General features: G+C 37.0%; 1 protein-coding gene across 4 annotated transcripts in view; it reads right to left on the bottom strand.

Annotated features, from left to right (window-relative positions):
• The window catches only part of LOC107729191 (zinc finger protein 385D-like), a 97,370-nt gene that overhangs the window by 37,518 nt on the left and 39,365 nt on the right, over positions 1-20,487 (bottom strand). Inside the window, exon 1 of one of the 4 annotated variants that reach the window (XM_016539619.1) lies at positions 7,658-7,890. The exons of the other annotated variants lie outside the window; for them this stretch is intronic. Within the exon in view, the coding sequence (XP_016395105.1) occupies positions 7,658-7,667 (10 nt within the window). The 5' untranslated portion in view covers positions 7,668-7,890. Of the gene's footprint in view, positions 1-7,657; positions 7,891-20,487 lie in introns of those variants that run through there. 4 annotated transcript variants of the gene reach the window in all.

Below are 20,487 nucleotides of genomic sequence, written 5' to 3'. Positions count from 1 at the left end.
ATATTTAAAGAATTTTCCACTGATGATTCAAACGTGAGTTTTGGGCAGTGTGGATTAACGTTAGCACTTGTTGTTTGTCATTTCTCCGATCACAAATGCAGACATGGTTTTATGTTTACGTGGCGTGATACGCAACGCAACGCGTAATAAGACAGTAAAAGTCATTATAATCAGTAATTATGTCCCCACTGGATGCAACAAATGCCTCGTTTGTAATGGTTTTATTGGTGTTGTCTCATCGCGCCGGGACACGGCATCACAGAATGGTTAGAGGCGTAACATTTCCGTCACACGCTTGAGGTATTCAGCCAATCACAACGCACTGGATAGCTGGCCAATCAGCGTAAAAATGTTTAAAATCGACGCGTTTCAGAAAGGCGGGGCATAGAACAATAATGTACATTATGTGAAAAATAATGTGTTTTTTTTTTACCTTAAACCGCATAAACACATTGCATTACACCAAATACATAACATAATGTTCTTTTTAGCAACGTCATATGACCCCTTTAAAGAATGTCCACACTGCCTTTTTTATTCAATGAAATATGAAATGGCCCACCAAGCTCCAAAGAGACAAAATTACTTTTTATTTATTTATTTATTTTTTGTTTTGAAGCCAGTTTAGATTTTATTAGGTTTCACTCTATAATTGTTTTAGTTTTCTAGGTTCAGTTTACAAGACTGTTCAAAAGTTTGGAGTCAGTAACTGTTCTTTATTTACTTGAGTCTTTTATGCTTAACAATGCTGTGCCAAATAATAATGCACCAAAATGTATTTAATCCAAAATACAGTAAAACACTAATAATAAAATATTATTACAATTTAAAGTACTTTTTAAAAAAGTAATGTATTTCTGTGATGGCAACGCTGAATTTTCATCAACCATTACTTCAGTCTTCAGTGTCATATGATCCTTCAGATATCATTCTAACATGCTGATTTGCTGTTCAAAAATCACTATTAATTCTTAAAACAATTGTGCTGTTTAATATTTTTGTGGAAATCATGACACATTTATTTCAGGATTCTTTCATGAACAGAAAGTTCAAAAGAACAGCATTTATTTGAAATAGAAATCTTTTGTAGCATTATAAAAAAAAACTTTTGACCAATTTAATGCATGCTTGCTGAATATAAGTATTCATTTCTCTCAACCCCACTAACTAACACCAAATTTTTGAATGGTAGGGTGTGTAGTATACATCAAAATGTTTAACTTACATTTTTCAGTCTCAGTTTAATGCTCCTCAGTCTAATGTCATTGTATCTAGTGACATAAGTTTTATAATATACAGTATTTCTAAAATTAAAATTTATTTGTGGCCATTTAGAATCATGAAAATGTATTTAAGTTTACTTCAAATTTTCTCATTTATGAAGATTTATATGGAAAAAGAGCAGCGTGAAGATTCTTTCAAACATCAAATTTTATGTTCCACAGAAGATAGAAACCCATATGGGTTTGGAACAACATGAGGGGTGAGCAAATGATGAGGAGAGGAGAGAAGAGGAGAGGATGGGCCCATGGGCAGTACTGACCTTCTATGTAGAAGCCTAAAGACAGGATTACCTCTCCAGTCCCCCCTCTCCCTCCTGTCCAGAGCCACGGGTGTGATGATGTTTCTAGGCCACCACACACACCTCCAGCATCCCACGGTGCACCCATGTATCAATGTGGCCAACACAACAAAACAATGCTGTGTGTGTGCGCGCATATGACAGAGTGCGAGTGTGTGTGTGTTATCCCTGTTGTTCCCTCCCCCTCCTCCCCTGTTTCTCTCCAGGGACATTTGTAGGCGAAATGGCTGCCCTTCCAAAATCCCCAAATTACCCCCAATCAACCCTGCCCTTCCACTTTCTGATCCTTCTGTGTGTGTGCGCAATGTGCATACATGGGCTATTAGCACTCAAGGAGAACTGGTTGGACTCGACACCCCTTTAAAGGGCCTTTAGAGAACATTGGCACCACTGTGTCCAGTCAGTTATGCTGCATTCACGCCATGTCATAATTACTGTAATTTCGAGATGACAACATGTGACGTTCTACTTGGAGCTGTTCACACCCTTGGACTATCGCACTATTAATGCCTAAACATATAGCGCCTAATGAATCTGAGGTGGTCAGGTGGTGCAAATTGTAGCTCTCAGAAAATTCCCAGTTCACAAGTTGCAATTACGAGTTCTACGAGGACGTGAATGCTTTTTACAAGTTGGTATCTTGTAATCACAATAATTAGATATAGCGTGAAGGCACCCCTTTAGTCCTCATCCTGCTCTTAATGAGCTCAATGATCACTATGAGTCAAGGCAGAGCAGAGATAACAGTAGCTGCATGCAAAAAGTCACCTTCCCGTAAGCGACAAGAGGAACCAAAAAGGCCAGTTGGCCTGGAGGATGGGGACGGGGGGTACTATTTATGTTACGCTGGCTCGAGCTGGTCCTGCATTTTCTCTGTTGCCCCCTCTGGGCTCAGTTACTACAGTGAAACTGTGGCACCAAAATGGCTCCCACTGCAGAGACTATGTGAGAGGATAAATGATTTGGCGCTACTGTGAGGACTTGCTCACTTGTGCGAGGGAAAAAGAACTGACAAGGTGGCAAAAAACTACTGACAGGAACCACTCTTAAATGTGTCAATATAATTGTGAGCAGCTTGACGTGACCACTGAGACAAAAACTGACATTACAACACACAATCCATTTGCTTTCAGCAAAAAAAACATAGCTGATATAAAGTAATATAAAGTCAGCATGAAACATACATTTACTATATTTATTTTCATAATGTACATTTCTATGCTTAATTTAATATTTGATCAGTGTACGTTTTTCAAAAGGGATGTGCCTTTTCAAAAAAAAATTGTTAATCAATAGCCAATTATCTATTTAAGCAAGCTATTGTAGTACTGCAGCCTTTCCAAAAGCCTGTCAATAGTCAACGCAAGTAATTTAATGCAGATTAACATTAACGCAATAAAGGCGACACCAATAATAGCAAATTATAGATGTTCTCGAGGGAGGACTTGACCTTCAGCCTCCACGTCTCATCCACCATCTCAGGTCCCAGCAGGGAGAGGCTCAAATAAATATGTCCTGATTCCTAGGACATTTTTCCTCTCCACAACTGACTGCAACTTTACTTTCAGGTATCAGGTCTTGCTTTATTCTGGTATGAAACATCAACTTTTTGGGATCAAATTAATTCCTGACAGATAAAATCAGGTCTCACTGGAAATAAAATGGGTTGCAAAAGCAATTTGATGCTGATTCAGATATTAAAACAACATTATATAAAATGTGATTTAAATACTTTAGTCTTTGCAACTTCAGGGATCTTATCTATGCACAATCAGCTTGTAACACTCCAAAGTGAAAGGAAAACTTGAAATCGCATCATATGACCCCTTTAAAATACACAACCATTCAGACTTTGGGGTCAGAAAATGTTCTTAAACAAGGATGCATTAAATTGATCAAAAGTGAAAGTACAAGTTTCACATTGTTACAAAAAATTGTGTTTTTAAATAAATGCTGTTCTTTTGAACTTTCTATTCTTTAAATAATCCTGAATTTAAAAAAAATATATATATATTTATATAAAATGGAAAACAGTTATTTTAAATAGTATATTATTTAAAGAACATTAATGTTTTACTGTGTCTTTGATCAATTAAATGCAACCTTAGTGAGGATTCTTTCAAAAACATTGAAAAAAATCTTACAAACCCCAAACTTTTGAAAAAAAAAAAGAAATATTTTAAATAAATGTCCCTGGTCCTATTATGCATGATCCATCAGCACACATTATTCTAAGAGACCTCTAAAATTGCTATTCTTTTCTGCTGACGTAGCCAAGGCCATGCAGACAAAGAACCAATAATATCATTACCATTCAACAGCAATCCAATTAAATTAAAAAAGAAAAAAAAAATCAAGTTCCGCTCTACATTATTATTTTTTTTTTTTGCCAAATATTCTGTTGGACTAGGAAACATTACAGAATTTAAATGAATTTCTGATGCTGTTTCATGCTGTCTTATATGGTTAATTAAACATCTGGCTTAATTCAGCCACTCTACCTTAAAAAGAGATGGTCATTCTAGCGAGTACAAGCTAAATCTCACTCTATTGTTGCAGCTCCATATATAAAGTGTAGATGTACACACTGGACAAACACACAAAAAGTACACAGACAGACACTATTGTTGTGGTTGGGGTAAAGAAAAAACGTAATCCTAAAATCACTGTGCGCACATGGGCGTACACACACACACACACACACACACATTCTCTTAAACTAGGATGGAAGAAGCCGATCTACTGTGGATGAAAGACATTCCTTATCAGCTTCCTCATAAAGGAACGGGAATAGAAGGTATTTACTCAGCGAGACAGACAGCGAGAGAGAGACTGAAGCTACAGAAAAGCAAGTTGTGTGGGTAGAAAGATTATGGGTGGGTTGCAGCAGCACTGAGCTGCTTCAAAGACTGTCACACTCTAATCAGAGAGAGAGAGAGAGAGAGAGAGAGAGAGAGAGAGAGAGAGAGAGAGAGAGAGAGAGCAAATTTCTGTCCATTTCAGGTGAATTCAGACCCAACAATCCCTGTTTCATCCTGCATCTCTCTCTCTCTCTGGGTCATGAAGTCAAGTGTAGGGTGAGTTGGTGTTTAGAACAACACCTCAGCGCATTAACAAAGACCATCTCTTTTGTACACATGCACTCATTCTCAGCCTGTTTTGATAAACATTCACAAACACATTCAGACGGTCATTTTTCGTCTTGTAACCCCTGCTGAGAGCATATGCTTTACCCTCTTGTCATTGTCACACACTCGCTCACACACACACACACACACACACACAAGCACATCAGACATACTGACAGCCCAATCAAGCCCATGCTGTCATTTCACTTTAATGACTCGCCCTGTCACTCATTCGCTGTTCTACAGGGAGCAGACGAACACTCACTGCGTCACTAAATAGATGAGTTGAATATAACCACCATTACCGAAGGAGAGGCTCCAGCGAGCCGAAACACAGAATCTTACAAAGGAACACGGCTTTCAGTCCGTTCACTCTGGATGTCGATATAATATGATGCATCAGTGCACAGCGTCATGGGCTGATAAATACAGGGTGGTAAATATTTGGAGGCCACGCTGAAGGCCAGAATGTAAAAAGATGATAAAATGAAAAGGTGATGCAGTGTCTGAATTTCCAAGGTGCTGTTTGAGGGATGAAATGGCAAAACATCTGCAGTGAATATCTGTGATAGAAGCACATCAGGTTTTTGAAGAACGTTGCAAGAATTTGGATCAAATCTTTATTATAAAACAGATTATTCAAATTCTAAATTCTGATTGGAGGAACCACATTCTCAGCCCCTGTAAAATGATTATAAAAACATGTGACGTCAAATTCGATAATAATTTAATTTTCTGCTTTGGCCACTGTAAACAGTCTAATATTAGTATAATGAACTACATTAGGTGGAAAAATTATTACAGTAATTATTCTTAATAAATGTACCTGCTTAACATACATTTTTAATCATACATTTGACTATTTATTTTTCTTTGAAAGTCTTCAGTATTTTTAAGGAACATTATTTACTAAATGGAATTCCTAACAATTTCATATTTGCAGCTGTGTTTCTAATAAAAAACATGATTTGCGAATAAAATGACTTACATTGAGTTTGCAGTGTTTCGGTGTGGCCTTCCTAGAGAGTGCTGTAGTAATGCGGCTGGCAAAGAGCATTCGCTTAAAGGATGGTATTACCGCATTCCCCACACTTACAAACACATGGGCTGGGGCACTGCCACGACAACTGAAACCATGACAGTGAAAGGGGGTTGAGAAAACAGAGCCAAAAAATCCAATGATCATGGTATGACTTCGGCCCAGAGGGCAGCACACACTCACATTCAAACACCTCTGCAAATTCAGAAAAGAATGTTCGAGACAGAAACTGAGCTTTTAATTAGCAGCTGATTCATGCAAAGCACTCGGACATGTAAAATAAATAAATAAATCATATGCCAAAAGCACAGAAATAAAATACTGACTAGTCATGGTAACACTAAAGAATGAAGGTCAAGGTATAGTCAGTGCACGTAACTTAAATAAAATGTACATTACTCAAGACTGTTAAAGAATGTCAAGGGCATGACCTTTGTCCCCATAACCTGAGCTATTCAGGTCTTCACATTAGCAGGTAATTCACGCCTGAGTGTAGGGTGATAGACTATTAAAATACACACATGTACACTTGATGGTGATCGTCTATGTGCTGATTTCAGACTAACTGTGAGTGAACGCTGGAGCCATTTCATGCTACAGCTTTCTATCCTTTTTTCCCTCCTCTCTTTGTCTTTTCCTCCATTTTCTTGGATTTAATCGGAGTGTCTTTATTTAAACAGATTTGTGGTTTCGGTAACTTTGTATAGCTGTGTAACATCTGTGTGTCCTTTTGTCTGTGTTGCTAAGCGGACAGAGCATTGGTATCTAGCTAATAATGAGAGAAATAGAGAGCAAGGAGGTGAGAAGGGCATTTAAATCTTTCCTGCTTCCTTTTATTACTTACAATATATTTACAAAAGCCACACAAAAATCTAAATGATGGATTCTAAAATTAAAAAGGACATTTAGAACTAACATATTAAAACACAGCAATTCTAATTATATAAAGACCTGAAATAAAAAACCTCCAATAGAATTAGAACACATTTTTACAAACAAAAACAAAAATGGCATATACAAATGATAAAAAAAAAAAATACACTATATTTTTATATATTAAATATACGTTTATAGTAAGTGCACAGTTTACAAAAAAAAAAAAAAAAAACATTAAGATAAGAAACGACTCAAAAATGGAGCGAAATGCAAACCTCAAAAAGAAAAAGCACCGTGATGAAATGCATAAGCAAATGGCTTCGATCCCAACGAAATTCATGAGCTAAGAAAAACAGAAACTCAAACGATTTCCTTAAACGAGCTGCGTTATTGATAAAGCATTTTCAGCGCATGCAGGATCAATCCTTTATCATTTTTAATTTTCCGCTCCGCTGGTTTGAGCTCTTGTGAGGAACACCAGGTGCTTTGAGGAGACAAGATGCCTTTAAAAAGGAGGACTTTAAAGAATAAATTCTTTAATAGAACATCAGGCTGGATTTGTAAAATTAAGTCCAGGCTTTTGCAGGTGTTGACTGGACAAAACGTCATCCTAGTTAATCGGCTGACACGCTAATGGCCGTTTGATGGCACGCGTATAACAGTCTCACGCGCATCTGCCAGCGTTGCGAGCAACCAAATCTGCCACACACACACACACACACACACACACACACACACACAATCGCTTCTTGAGCATCTCTGCTTCTGGAAAATTCTACATCGTCTGCCTTATATTTTCTGGAAAGTTTTCGTTTCAGCCTAATTTCGGATCGATTAAGCAATACGAGTGCACCTAAAAAGCTTTGCGCGTGCCGATGGTCAGGACGCAGAGCGCGCGGAGTTTGGGCACGAGAGACATCCTTAGCGCAAATCCAGCGTGACAATATTAGGCTACCACATTTAAGACTTTTATACAGCATAGGCTATGCCACAAACACAAAAACAACAACATATCTATCGGAACTGACTTACCGATCAGCATGTTGTGAAAGGTATCCTGGTTTCCAAAAAGAAACCAACCAAAAGAAGAAAAAATAATAATAAATAAATCAGCGCAGGAAAATCAGAACGGTTGATAAATACTCTCCGACAGTTTGAAATGTGTCTTTTCCCCTCAGATTTCTCACTCTTCGACGAGTCTCATTCTTGTTTCTGGTCCTGGAGTTGATGTGTCAGAAGAAACGTTACACACGCTCGCCACTCACGCGCGCAGTGCTCCACTGATCTGCGCGCCCTCGACGAGGAACGGGAGGAGGAGGAGGAGGAGGAGAGAGTATGATCGACAGTCATTTCCCCCCATCTACTCCCCCACCCCCTCACACCACAACCACCTCCTCTCTCGCTCTTTTTGCTGCCTGCCGCTTAACCTGAACGAACGGCACAGATGGGAAAATTAGCTGGTGCTATTTTCTCCTTTCACGGTCCTTGATTTCGACTAAATAATTCTGTGAGCGTCTTTAAAAGGTGGGGGGGGATTTTTTCCACCTCCAACAATTCTATATAATTTAGCACACATACTCTTAATAAGACATTTAATGTTTTAGAATGAAACAATATGATGAAGCAAAAATGCTTGGTTTGTTTCAGAGAAAAACCGGACAGTTAAGGCCCGTTGGCACCAAGAACGATAACTACAACTCTCGTCTTTGCTCGAGCTCTTTAAATCGGGTGGATTCTGATTGGCTGCCAATGTTTGTATCGTTCATCAGCTGGAAAAAAATCGCTCTGGGATGCGTTTCCCAAAAGCAACTAAGTTAGCTAACGATGCTTTTTGGAAACGCCCTTCTTAAAGTTATTACAACCATAACGTTCCTGTGTGCCTGTGTGACGTTACCTTTATAGCAGTGGTGTGGACTTCCCTATTCTTATAGAATTATGATTATTAAAACGTCATAGCTATAGTTACCGTTAGTTATCGTCCTTGATTTGAAGGGCCTTCAGTTTGTATTTTTTTTCTCCATCAACAAATATAGTTCCAAAAGAAACCAAAGCATTAAGTTGAAACCCAGCTAGAACAGCATATAGTAAAGCTATAGAGATTCATTGCATCCATAAAATCGTCAACTATCAAAGTATTGCATTTAATTAATAACTTGCTTTGCAATCATTAAAACAATCTACATAAAGTATGCATGTGTTTAGTATGAATACAATCAGGAGATACTACATTCACCATGTTGCCACTGTCACGTGACCTACAAGATAGTCAGGGTGTTTCACCAGAATTTAGGAATCCACCTGGACTCAAAAAATACTTCCTTGGATTTTTACTACTGACTATTTTTCGCCTACCGTTTTATAAATACTGTAAATTCAGACATACTACTCATGTCACATCTTTTTGCATGCTATGCAGTAGGGAAGTAGGCACTTTCAGGCATATTCTCCCCTCTCAAATCATTCTATAAACACTCGCCTCCAGCTCCACTCCAGGTTTTACATTTACCAGAGAGAAACCCCACACAAAATTCTACAACTCACATTTCCACTTACAGGAAAACTAAACTTCCTGTTCTGCACGACTCACATACTTTGGTCTGGAACAGTGAACACAGACAGGTAGAGTAAGAAGAACAGTGAAACAATACCCACCTGCCTGATCAAAAAAAAAAAAGTGTAGTCTGTGGATGATTGGGAGAGATTAGAAACTGAACAGGACATTTTGGTGGAAATATTTCAGGCCATAAATCTGTTGGCTGGCACTTATTACAGCATGGTACTGTATCTGCATCAGTGCTCTGGGGTATTTGGATCCCAGCCTGAGGACCCCCTACTGGTGCCATAAACACCTCTCCCTCACCCAGCTAGAGTTTCCCCGGAGGTCTCTGTGCATCAGTGGGGGTTTGCAGTGGTCACTTGTTGTTTCAGCACTGCAGAGTGGGCTGTATGTGACAGATGACTAGAAAGAAAAGGAGTGCTCTAAATCTTTGTACAGATTATTTAATTCTTTAACACATACACTTTAAAATCCTTGAAAATCTTTGCTTATTTTTACCACAACATTATCAACCAAAAAGGAATTCTATCAATTCCAGGTACTGTATGTACTGTGTCTGTGATCATGAGTTGTCTCGCTTTAGCATATGTTGCATAATATCATAGACATAGCACAAACAGTGATCAGATGTATGCCGGTTTTCTGTGCATATGTGTGTATGTGTTACAGTTTGCTCAGCCTGAAGCTCTGAACACTGAGACATTAGCGGTGACAACAGAGACAGCTGTGCCCTCTTCCTGCCAAAATACTTCTGCCATCCATCCATCCACCCACACACACACACACACAGATCAGTGTTTGTCTGTGTGTTGTGCTCAAGTAAGAGAACTATATAATACAATAAATGATTCAGTCTCTAATCAAAATAGAATTTTCATCTCTCAGTTTAGATAAACAAATAGTTTGCCCAAAATAAAATCTGTCATTATTTACTCACTCTCATGTTGTTTCAAACTTGTACAGTGTTATTTTTTTCCATGGAACACACAATAAATAATAATAATAATAATAATATAACTAATAAAAGATTCTTTAATTTATTACTATTATTTTGTATTATTATTAAAAATAATCACACACATAACTAAGGTATTTAATCTGCATTTATTTATTTATTGCATTTGTGTGTAGTGTTCTGTGTAAAGATGGTTTAAAAAGAACTATAAAATAAAATAATTATAATCATACTAATATTACATTTAAAAGATCTTTACATAGATCTATTTTATACAACAACAGCTTGTGATGACCATGGACTGTCGAGCTCCAAAACCCCCCCACAAAACAAAACAGTGATTTTCATGAAAACCAATGCCATTTGATTTTCCTGACATCAGTATTTAATTTGTGAGCTGTAGCAGAAGTGCATGACTTCAGAAGAATCAGAATATACTGCGACAGTTATTTTTATGGTGCTGTAATACTGGTAGTGTTTTTAGTTCCTTTTGAAGCTTGTTGTCACTATGAACTGTCATTGTATGGAAATACTCTTTAAAATGTCTTTTTGTGCGTGTTCCACAGGAAAAAAAAGTTAGCATAAGGATTTGGAATGACATGAGGGTAAGCAAATAATTACAAAATTGTAATTTTTTGGGTGAACTACTGTATGTCTTTAAACTAAAACCAGTCAAAAAGAAACTATATACAATGTACATGTCTCAAGGCCTGTAGCTGCACAATTGCATGAGCAAAATGTAGAGAATATTGAGCACTTTTCAGAAGTCCTCAAAATTCAAAACTGTTCCTGAATCATTTGAATAATTCGGCAATTAGTCTTAAAGCCTTCAGTATCCCAGAGTGCAGTAGGGCGTATTACAAGAGGGTGATGGGCAGGTGAAGGAGGAAGTGATTTACTCCTCCAGTATCGTTAAGAGTCTATTACAACTGCAGACAGACATTTAGAGCAGTATCATGACCTTAGCGCAACGAATAAAATCCTGAAAAATCCTTTCAGCTGAAAACATCGCTGATGTAAATAAAGCAGCCTGCCAATCAATCCCATCATTCAGAACAATCGAAACACACCTGCCATACGGCCGCTTTTAGCTATATTGAAATAGTACAGTGAGCATTTCATTTCTAAGGATCCCATTGGTGTGAGGCAGTCTTTGTTATCTTGTTTCCTTTCATAATTGACTGGTAACACTTTACAATAAGGTTCCATTAGTTAATGTTAGTTCATGTATTAACTAACATGAACAAACAATAAACACATTTATTACAGTATTTATTAATCGTTGTTAATGTTAGTTCATGAAAATACAGTCATTCATTTTTAGTTCATGTTAATTCACAGTGCTTTAACTAAAGTTAACAAGCACAACTTTTGATTTTAATAATACATTAATAAATGTTGAAATGAACATCACCTAAGATTAATAAATGTTGTAGAAGTATTGTTCATGCTTAGTTCATGTTAACTAAAGTAGTTAACTTATGTTAACTAATGAACCTTATTGTAAAGTGTTACCAATTTACTTGCACCTTTTAATCCAAATGGCTGTTATGAGCACATGGTAGCATCCCATTTCCTGGTCATGCCATTCTGCTAGTCCATCTGCCTCCTCCACACTCGCACAGGTCCGAAGTGAGTCTGAATGGTAAGGCGGGCTGTCAAACAGAAAAACTGCTGATGAAGTCAAGAAAGAGAAACTGGCATCTTGAGATTTTCAGGGTTGACAATATCTCACTTTGCTTAGGGAATGATAAAGCTAGTCTTAAATTTGTTTTACTGCCGTTCATCAGAAGCGGTGACTATTGCTGCTGTGTTTAACAGATAAGATTTTTTATTACTCTTTATGCCATCTTGTGTTACACTAAAAAAGATGTGTTTGTAGAACTTAAAAAAACAATGCATCAGTTTGCATGGATTTTTTTTTGTTAAATTCATCTAATATTTTACGTCAAGTAGACTAAATTATGAGACTAACATTAAATTAATACGACTATAAATTTGCTTTTTTTAATAAAACAAAAATATTGGGCTATGCTTTACAAGAAAATACTATTTCAGTTTTTCTACTTCAAAGTGTTACTTGTTGTTTCTTTGTAATTGATTGTAAAATTTACTAGCAACTTATGTGAAAACATTTTTCTATACCACTTTTTCTATACAGATTATTTCCTTTATTTGCATTTAAGTTTAATTTATCATTATTTTCTATAAGAAACATACATGGACATTTGTGTACACTCTAAAATATGCTGGGTTAAATATAACCCAGCGCTGGGTTAAAAAGGGACAATTTGAACAAACAGAAAGACCCTTTTAACATATAGGATAATTAGTACACAAACAAAATAAAAAGAAAGAATGTTAATTGTCCTTTGACAAACTGTCATCTGTGCACAAACAGGAAATTCCTAAATGGCCATTTATTGGTATATGTAACATTTTACATATTACTTTAAACAATATTTCATGTAACAATGTAAACCGTTGAATCATAGATATGTAAATAAGCATATGTGTGTAGTAACTGGTCTACTGTCATACTTACACAATAAAGACTTCATATACAGACAAAAATAAAGATGATAGAAAAGAAAATACGTAAATACTACACTCTAAAAAATGCTGGGTTAAAAATGGACAAACCCAGCTATTGGGTTGTTTTGACCCAGCGGTTGGGTTCAAAGCATCCCAACCGCTGGGTCAAAACAACCCAATAGCTGGGTCAAAACAACCCAATAGCTGGGTTTGTCCCTTTTTAACCCAGCTCTGGGTTATATTTAACCCAGCATTTTTTAGAGTGTAGATTTGAGTGTAGATACCCACCTATGAATGCAAAATATTTGCATTGAACATTTTGAACAAAACAAATTGACAGATTTAAGAATTGTGCAAACAAGAGCCACTAGAAAAAGGAATATGCGTGAGAGAAAGAGTTTTCACACACTTAACCTGGAAAATCGAAGAACAAAAAGGCTTACAACCTAAAGCAAGCAACATCCCACACTGTTGGCGCTCCCGCTGCATGACACTATGGAATAATGACAGGGGCTGGGGGGATGACAAAAAGAGTGAATACATATGTGTATTAAGAGAGAGAGAATGGAAAAGAGAATGGAATGAATGGAGTCTTAAGCACCTGGGAAAGAGAAACTGAGAGAGAAAGACAGACTGGAAAACCAATAAAAAGAAGTCCATAAAGCAGAGGAAAAACTGAGTGTAAAGGTCGAGCAAAGGCTCTTGCAAGCGTGATAGAAGCCATTCATTTGAAAGATTTTCTCCTTTTGTGTTCTAAAAAGAAAGAGGTCAAACAGGTTTGGCATTACATGAAAGTGAGTAAACAACAGAAATGTCTTTTTACATTGAACTACTTTAACTTCTAAAAGAGACTGTGTGTGTGTGTGTGTGTGTGTGTATGAGAGGGTGAGAAAGAGATTTGTCACAGTCATGTGCAACATTACCCCACTTTGATTAGATGCTGAGATACATGCAACACACACAAGCACACACACAGGCTGGTCTGCCAACATAGTGTCATATGGAGCTCGAGGTTGCTTCCTGCACATCATTTCCTGTGCGGGGCTGTCACTGCCCATCAGAGCACTGAAGAGATCTGACACTGACAGGAGCTGACAGAGGAAAAACACACACAACACAAACACTCCCTGACTCCCTGTTGGTAATATTTTGATTATAACATTTTTTGATTATGTAAATACATTTTGAAAATTAAACAATATAGTTTTTGAAATGATTTGAATACATTAAATAGTATATTGTATATTACAAAAATAATATAAAACATTTATAATATATTAAAAATATATTTTTAATATATATAATTATATATATTAACTATATAAATATATATATATATATATATATAAACACACACACACAATAAAATATAGAATAGAAATATGCTAGTCTTTTTGTAATAGAAATATTTTTATGGTGGTGTAAAAAGATTTACATAACATAAAATAATAGAATAATGCTACAGAAATGTTGACAATATTATAAAATAAAACATGATGAATTATGTGTTCAGAGTGTGCATGGGTATTCAAATCCTTTCTGCAACATTCAAATGAACATCCCATAATATGGGTGTCACAATGAATCTGAAGTGATTTGCTGAGAATGTAAAACCTGAATATTTCACAGCAGCATATTAGCCTAGTCAAACACATATACTCCAGTGACCTGCGCTCAATGTCACACACGCGCACACACACTCACACTGGACCCCTCTTTGTTCTGGGGCAGCATCTGTTTGGTCTGATAAAGGGATGTTATTTTGAACTTTCTATTTAAAATTATTTTTGAACTTTCTATTTTCTGAAAATGTATGACAGTTTCCACAAAAATATTAAGCAACACAACTGTTTTAACACTTAAAATAATAAGTAATATATTACTTATATAATATGTAATAAGTGTTTCTTGAGCAGCAAATCAGTATATTAGAATGATTGTCTGTTTGGTCTGATAAAGGGATTAGGACATCCATTCCCCTGACCAGCCAATGGGGGTTATGAGAATAACAGTATGAGTTTGTGTGTGTATGTGCGACACAGACGCCATCAGAAACAGAGAGGAAGACTAGAAGTGTGCTGTACACAAGACTGTTGTTTCTTCTCATGGTGTGTGTGTGTGTGTGCAAAACCAGATTGTGCCATTTTTCGCCTGAATGAGAGAAATGATGAAATCCTAATTACACGCTACAGACATCACCGCAAGCAAAGACTCGCGCAATCAAGCACTGCCCAACAAAGCACACGCTTGCAACCTCTAGCCTTCACGACACAACTTAAGTACATTCCTCTCTCTGTCTTTCCTCTTCATCGGCATGAAGAGAGTTGTTGTGCAGCTACGACATAAGAACAGCCATGTATAATTGGGAAAATGATTAAATGTCAACAAAAACACGCACACACAAACTCCACCGCATACACGCTGATGAACACTGATGTGTAATAGAGTGGAGTGAGAAGGGCGTTTGTGATTTGTCCGCTGTCGGTTCAGGGAATCATAGGAAGAGTTGCTGACACGACATATTATGCCCTAGTGATTTAATACACAGATGACGATGATGACCGTGATGATGATGCTGATGACAACAGCCATGATGCTAATGTTGATGATGTAAATGCCTCTGTGATGATCCAGCGCTGTGGCCAATATGTTTCTGGATCAGATTTTTGTTTAGTAATAGTACTCTTTCGCGCTCTCTCTTTGTCTATTTCACCCTCTGTTCCTGTCATTCTGCCATACTTTATCATTAACTGCAGCCACCCGGAGCAGCCAACTGGAAAATTTCCATCATGAAACACTAACTCATCTGCATATTACAGCCCCATTCGCTCACTCCCCGTGCATAAATTAATACATGAATAACAATGAAAGACCCGGTGTCGCTCTCTGAACCGAATATGACGTTTCTTTGGTAAAGTGTTACGCTGTGAAATATCCTCATGCTTGAATGTGCTCCAAGGTTGAATCCACACACTTAGTGTGTGTGTGTGCTGTGATTCATCTGTCTGACCTCTTTGTCTGTTTTATATCTTAATAAACCGCAAGAGTATATGCGACAAAATTAAACCGGATATGCGTCATTTTTGTGACGTTGAAGTACTGAGAAGTTTAAAAGCATTGCTATTTGTTGGTAAAGGCCCAACCTAGCAACATTGATTCAACCAATGTGTGAGTTTGGGGGTGGGGCTACCTGTTTGACTGACCAATTGCAGATAGTGGGCAGTAGGAGTGCTTGACAACTTCATTAATTTAGAATTTCTGTTTGGATGAATAAATGAATAAATCTAAATGAATAAATAAAGTCACAAACAGCAGTTTTACCAACAATTCAAATTTTCTAAAACAAGAAAAATAAGTAATTATTATTTCATTTCATAAATCATTATTTTTGTGGTATTATTATAGTGGCCACTGGCCACAAATAACATCACCTTAGAAAAAAAAAACAAGGAAAAATCTTTTGGACATCGAAAAACAGACTTCCTCTCAGAGAAGGGACAAGAGATCACGTGAAGAGTAATAGGGTGAAACAATGAAAAGAGAGAAGCTGTGAATAATCGAATGAAAAATGGTGATAAAAGAAGGAAGTCAAAGGAAAAGAGCGAGAGAGAGAGAGAGAGAGAGAGAGAGAGAGAGAGAGAACACATTGGAATGGCAGAAAACCCCAGCTGTGCAGACACACTCATGCAGAAAATTTTAGCCTTTAATAAATCTCTCTCTCCCTCTCTCTCTCTCTCTCTCTCTCTCTCCCTTTCTCTCTCTCTCTCTCTCTCTCTCACACACACACACATACACACACAGTTGCTATAATCCAATACCTCATGCTGCATTAGAGGAGACCAGAGACGGACAGCATGAAAGACAGAGAAAGACAAACACAGACATTGCCAACACATTGGTTTTTCAATGACCAATGCAGATACCAATATCAAGAGAGCATGGTGGCCATACAAGGCCATGGCAAAATAATGGCCTTGTATATGAAATTAAAAATAAATATTTTAAATGCATTTCCAGTTATGTAACTTAATATTTAAATAAATATAAATCAAGATTCCAATTGATTAATTTTACACCATGTGTGTGTCTATACAGTATATATAATTGCTATCTGCTATTTTCTTATTTCATATTAAATTTAATTGGTAATTAATTGAAATACATGAAATGTACAAACTGCTAAAATGAGTTATATTATATTGTTATATTGTTATTCTTGCAAAATATTGATCACAATATACATATTTACTCACAAATACACAGCAGACCTACTATTTAGTGTGTGTGCGTGTGTGTGTGTCTAGGTAGCCTAAGAGAAGACTGCTAATCTCAGCAGTCATACTACGTAGCATACCCATGATGCACCTATCTGGGGATTGGGATGGTGGGGGTGTTGAGATAAGGAGAAGGACATATAAGAATGAGGTAAAATGAAGAACGAGAGAGAAGAGTTGGAAAATAAAGAGAAAAGGGTAGAGGGTGAAATATGTTTTAGAGAGAAAAAGATGGGGTGAAGTAAAATGATCTGCCAGAGTGGACCATTAATGAATGTGGACAAAAGCAGATGCTCTGATGGATTTAAACATACCGAGTCTTAAAGCAAATGTTCATGTATGCACACAGTCCCAAAACAGAATGATTATAATTATTCAAATGTAACAAAATAAAAGGTAGATATGATATCCCTGCAAGCACATATTCATATTACCCTCCTCGTCACACACACACACACACACACACACACACACACACACAAATGCATTTAATTCTTCTAAAACTGATTTACAGTCTTACCATAGGCAATCTAGAATTTAGTTTAAACTGTTAAGTAGAATGACTTCTAAAATGTATAAAAAAGTATAATACAATGAGTTCTGGAATGTGTATAATTTATAGTATACTAATAAATACACTCATTTTATTGTACCCAATTAAGTTTATTAACATGTTCAACGTAGGCAGGGGCAGTTTTAGAGGGGGGGCAGTGCCCCTGTGTCAACAAGCTTGGTTCCCCCTCTGGCCCCCCTAAATTTGGAATCGTATCACACCAAACAATTTTGGGTTCAATGTGCAGTGTGTCCTGTGGGTGGCAGTAATGGAAAAAAGTAAAACATTGTTTTACAGCGCTGCGCATTAAAACCAATCACACATGATTCTGTTGAGTTTATGGACGCAGCGGCCAATCAGAGGTGTTCAGATGAGTCATCGCTGAAACGCCGGTGTTTTGTTCAGTGCGCGCACTCGCTGACTGAATTCTGCTCTCTGGCGAATTCTCTCATCATAAACAACAAAGTGCAGATGTGTGTACGAATGTAAGTAAGATATTCATTTCACAGTGTAAACAGCTTCAGTGATTATAATGGGAGTTTTTGAGATCGTTTGAACTCTGGCTAGACTGAAGTCAGTGATAATGTTTTTGATAATGTAAATGTTCTTTCCTCTCTTTCTGTACCATGAAAGTGTTATAATTAGTAACTTACAATGTTTTTATTAAATTCACATTAAATACAAAGTCAGTCATATTAAAAATATTTTATGGCATGACACCCATATCTGGTACTTAAGTAAAAAGACGGGTTTTTATGCATAGTTAATAGATTACACTATTAGGCTACTTTGCCCATCGCCCATTAGCCTATAGATCAACTAACATAATCTGGTGCAAAATGCATTAACTTACACATAATTGAGAATGGAGATATTTCATGATATAGTTAACACGTTAGGGAATATTTAGAATAAAAAGGAAAAAATAAATAAAACAAGCCTATATCAGTAATAAAGTGCTATCGTGGCTGCTGTGTGTCACACAACGAGCATGACGAGCCCCCTTCACTCGTGCCCCCACGAAAATAAGAGTGAGTGCATGACTCCCCTGACACTACAATACAAAATTTTTTGTCAGATAAATGAAACATGATGAAATAATCATTTGAGTGTAAATTGTTATAGCTTACTTCTAGATTGCAGTGGTACATGACATGGTGAAAAATGACTGAATGAATAATACTGAAAGTAGGTTAAAATACATTTTTAAAAGTGTGCCCCCTAAAAGCGCAAGTGGCCCCTGCCACTGTTTCGTTCAAACACTCTTCATTCAGGAACAAAATAAGGCTGCTCCACAAATTGCTTATTTCTTCTGAAATCTCATACTCTTCTTTAGAATAAATAATTACTAAGTGACTGCTACAAATTTTTTTATAGTATGTATGTATGTGTGTGTTGTATGAATGAAATAAAATGGTTGTAAAGCAATACAACTGAACTAATGCTGAAAATCACCTGAAATATTAGGTAATCTGGGTACTTTCATCTACTGTTTTATGAATACTGTAAATTTGGACATACTCTTTTTTGCCTACTATTTAGTAGGCAAGTATGCATGTTCGGATACAGCCCGAGTGACTGTCTTTTATGAGTGAATCATTGAATCATTTACTCAAATGATTTGTGTAAACTCACCAATTCATGCAGGAATGAAACACCACTACTATGTATTGCCACACAGCATTAAATAATGCTTTGCCTTTGTTAGAAACTATGATTACAAATATTACAGTAGTGTTCCTCTTCCTCTGCTTGCAAACAGTAAAGCACTTCCAGTACAGGTTGGATCGTGAGAGTCATGTTCTCGTGTCAACACAATACGCATGCGCCGAGGATGGGAGAAGAAGAAGAAGCTCTCGTGAACGCGCATTGGAGATTGAAGCGTAAGTGAAGAAAATTGTGAAAATAGTCGTTATTTTTGTTTTTTGGTGCACGAAAAGCATTCACGTTGCTTCGGAAAATTACAGTTGATTGTTTTCACTACCTTGAGTTTATTACATTTGTTTATTTGTATCTATCATGGACAATAAACATTAACATTACTCTCTGATATAAATCCACTCAGTGTAGCTAAAACTGGTAATTTGATGAGAATTAACATTTTACTTCCAGCTTTCAAATGATTAGATTCTCTCACAAAAATGAAGGAACTGTAGCTAATGATGCAGCATCACTGGCTACTGAACCGTGCTGTATGTCCACTTAAAATGAGAAAGACATACAGTACTGAAGGAGTCATTCACAGTTTTGTGTATGTGAGGATGTGTATGCAAAGCAGATGTGTTATGTGTGTGTAGCTTCAAGTAGGCTTCAGGCGTTGCTGTATGCTCATGGGAAAGGCTGTCCAGTCTAATTTGACTTCTATTATGCAGTCGAACACTAGCAGAATGGCTAATCAATGAACCTTTATATCTTTGTGCTTGAACGCAAACACACACATTCACACATAGGCATGCATTTCAGAACTTCTCCATAAACAACATAAAGCTTCACCATTTAGAATCATGCTAAGACCCTAACACGCGCACACACAAAAACTGCATAAAATCGAGCTGGCTCCGAGACTGTGAGTGCCTGTACCCCGTTGCTGAAGGGGGTGTCGCCACATCGAGCATTTCCATGGTGAACATGTTCGGTTGCTATGTAATTATGGTCTATTTGTATGAGAGCCTGCACCTGAAGTGGGTCTGACTGCTGCTCATATGAATGGCCGTGCATGCGTGTGTCTTTATGTGTAAGAATCAACAGCATGGAAGTTAGCTTTAATTTCAAATTTGCATTACAAGAGAAGGAAAATTATGTTTGCAGGCCTGGGTTTCGAGTGTGTGGCATTTGCATGCACTTGCTGTCTGTGCAGGTTTATGCAGAGCCCTGTTGTTGTGTGCAAGGACAAACGAATTGTGTTACTGGATTATTCTACTGTTGTTCAAATAAACTGACAAATTCCATATCTAATCACATGATTCTGTCTGACTCCGCCCATTTCTG

This window comes from Sinocyclocheilus rhinocerous, unplaced genomic scaffold, assembly GCF_001515625.1.
Source record: "Sinocyclocheilus rhinocerous isolate Xijiao unplaced genomic scaffold, SAMN03320098_v1.1 scaffold1029, whole genome shotgun sequence".
In the NCBI taxonomy this organism is placed as follows: Eukaryota; Metazoa; Chordata; class Actinopteri; order Cypriniformes; family Cyprinidae; genus Sinocyclocheilus; species Sinocyclocheilus rhinocerous.
This window is presented reverse-complemented; position numbering and strand designations above follow the sequence as displayed.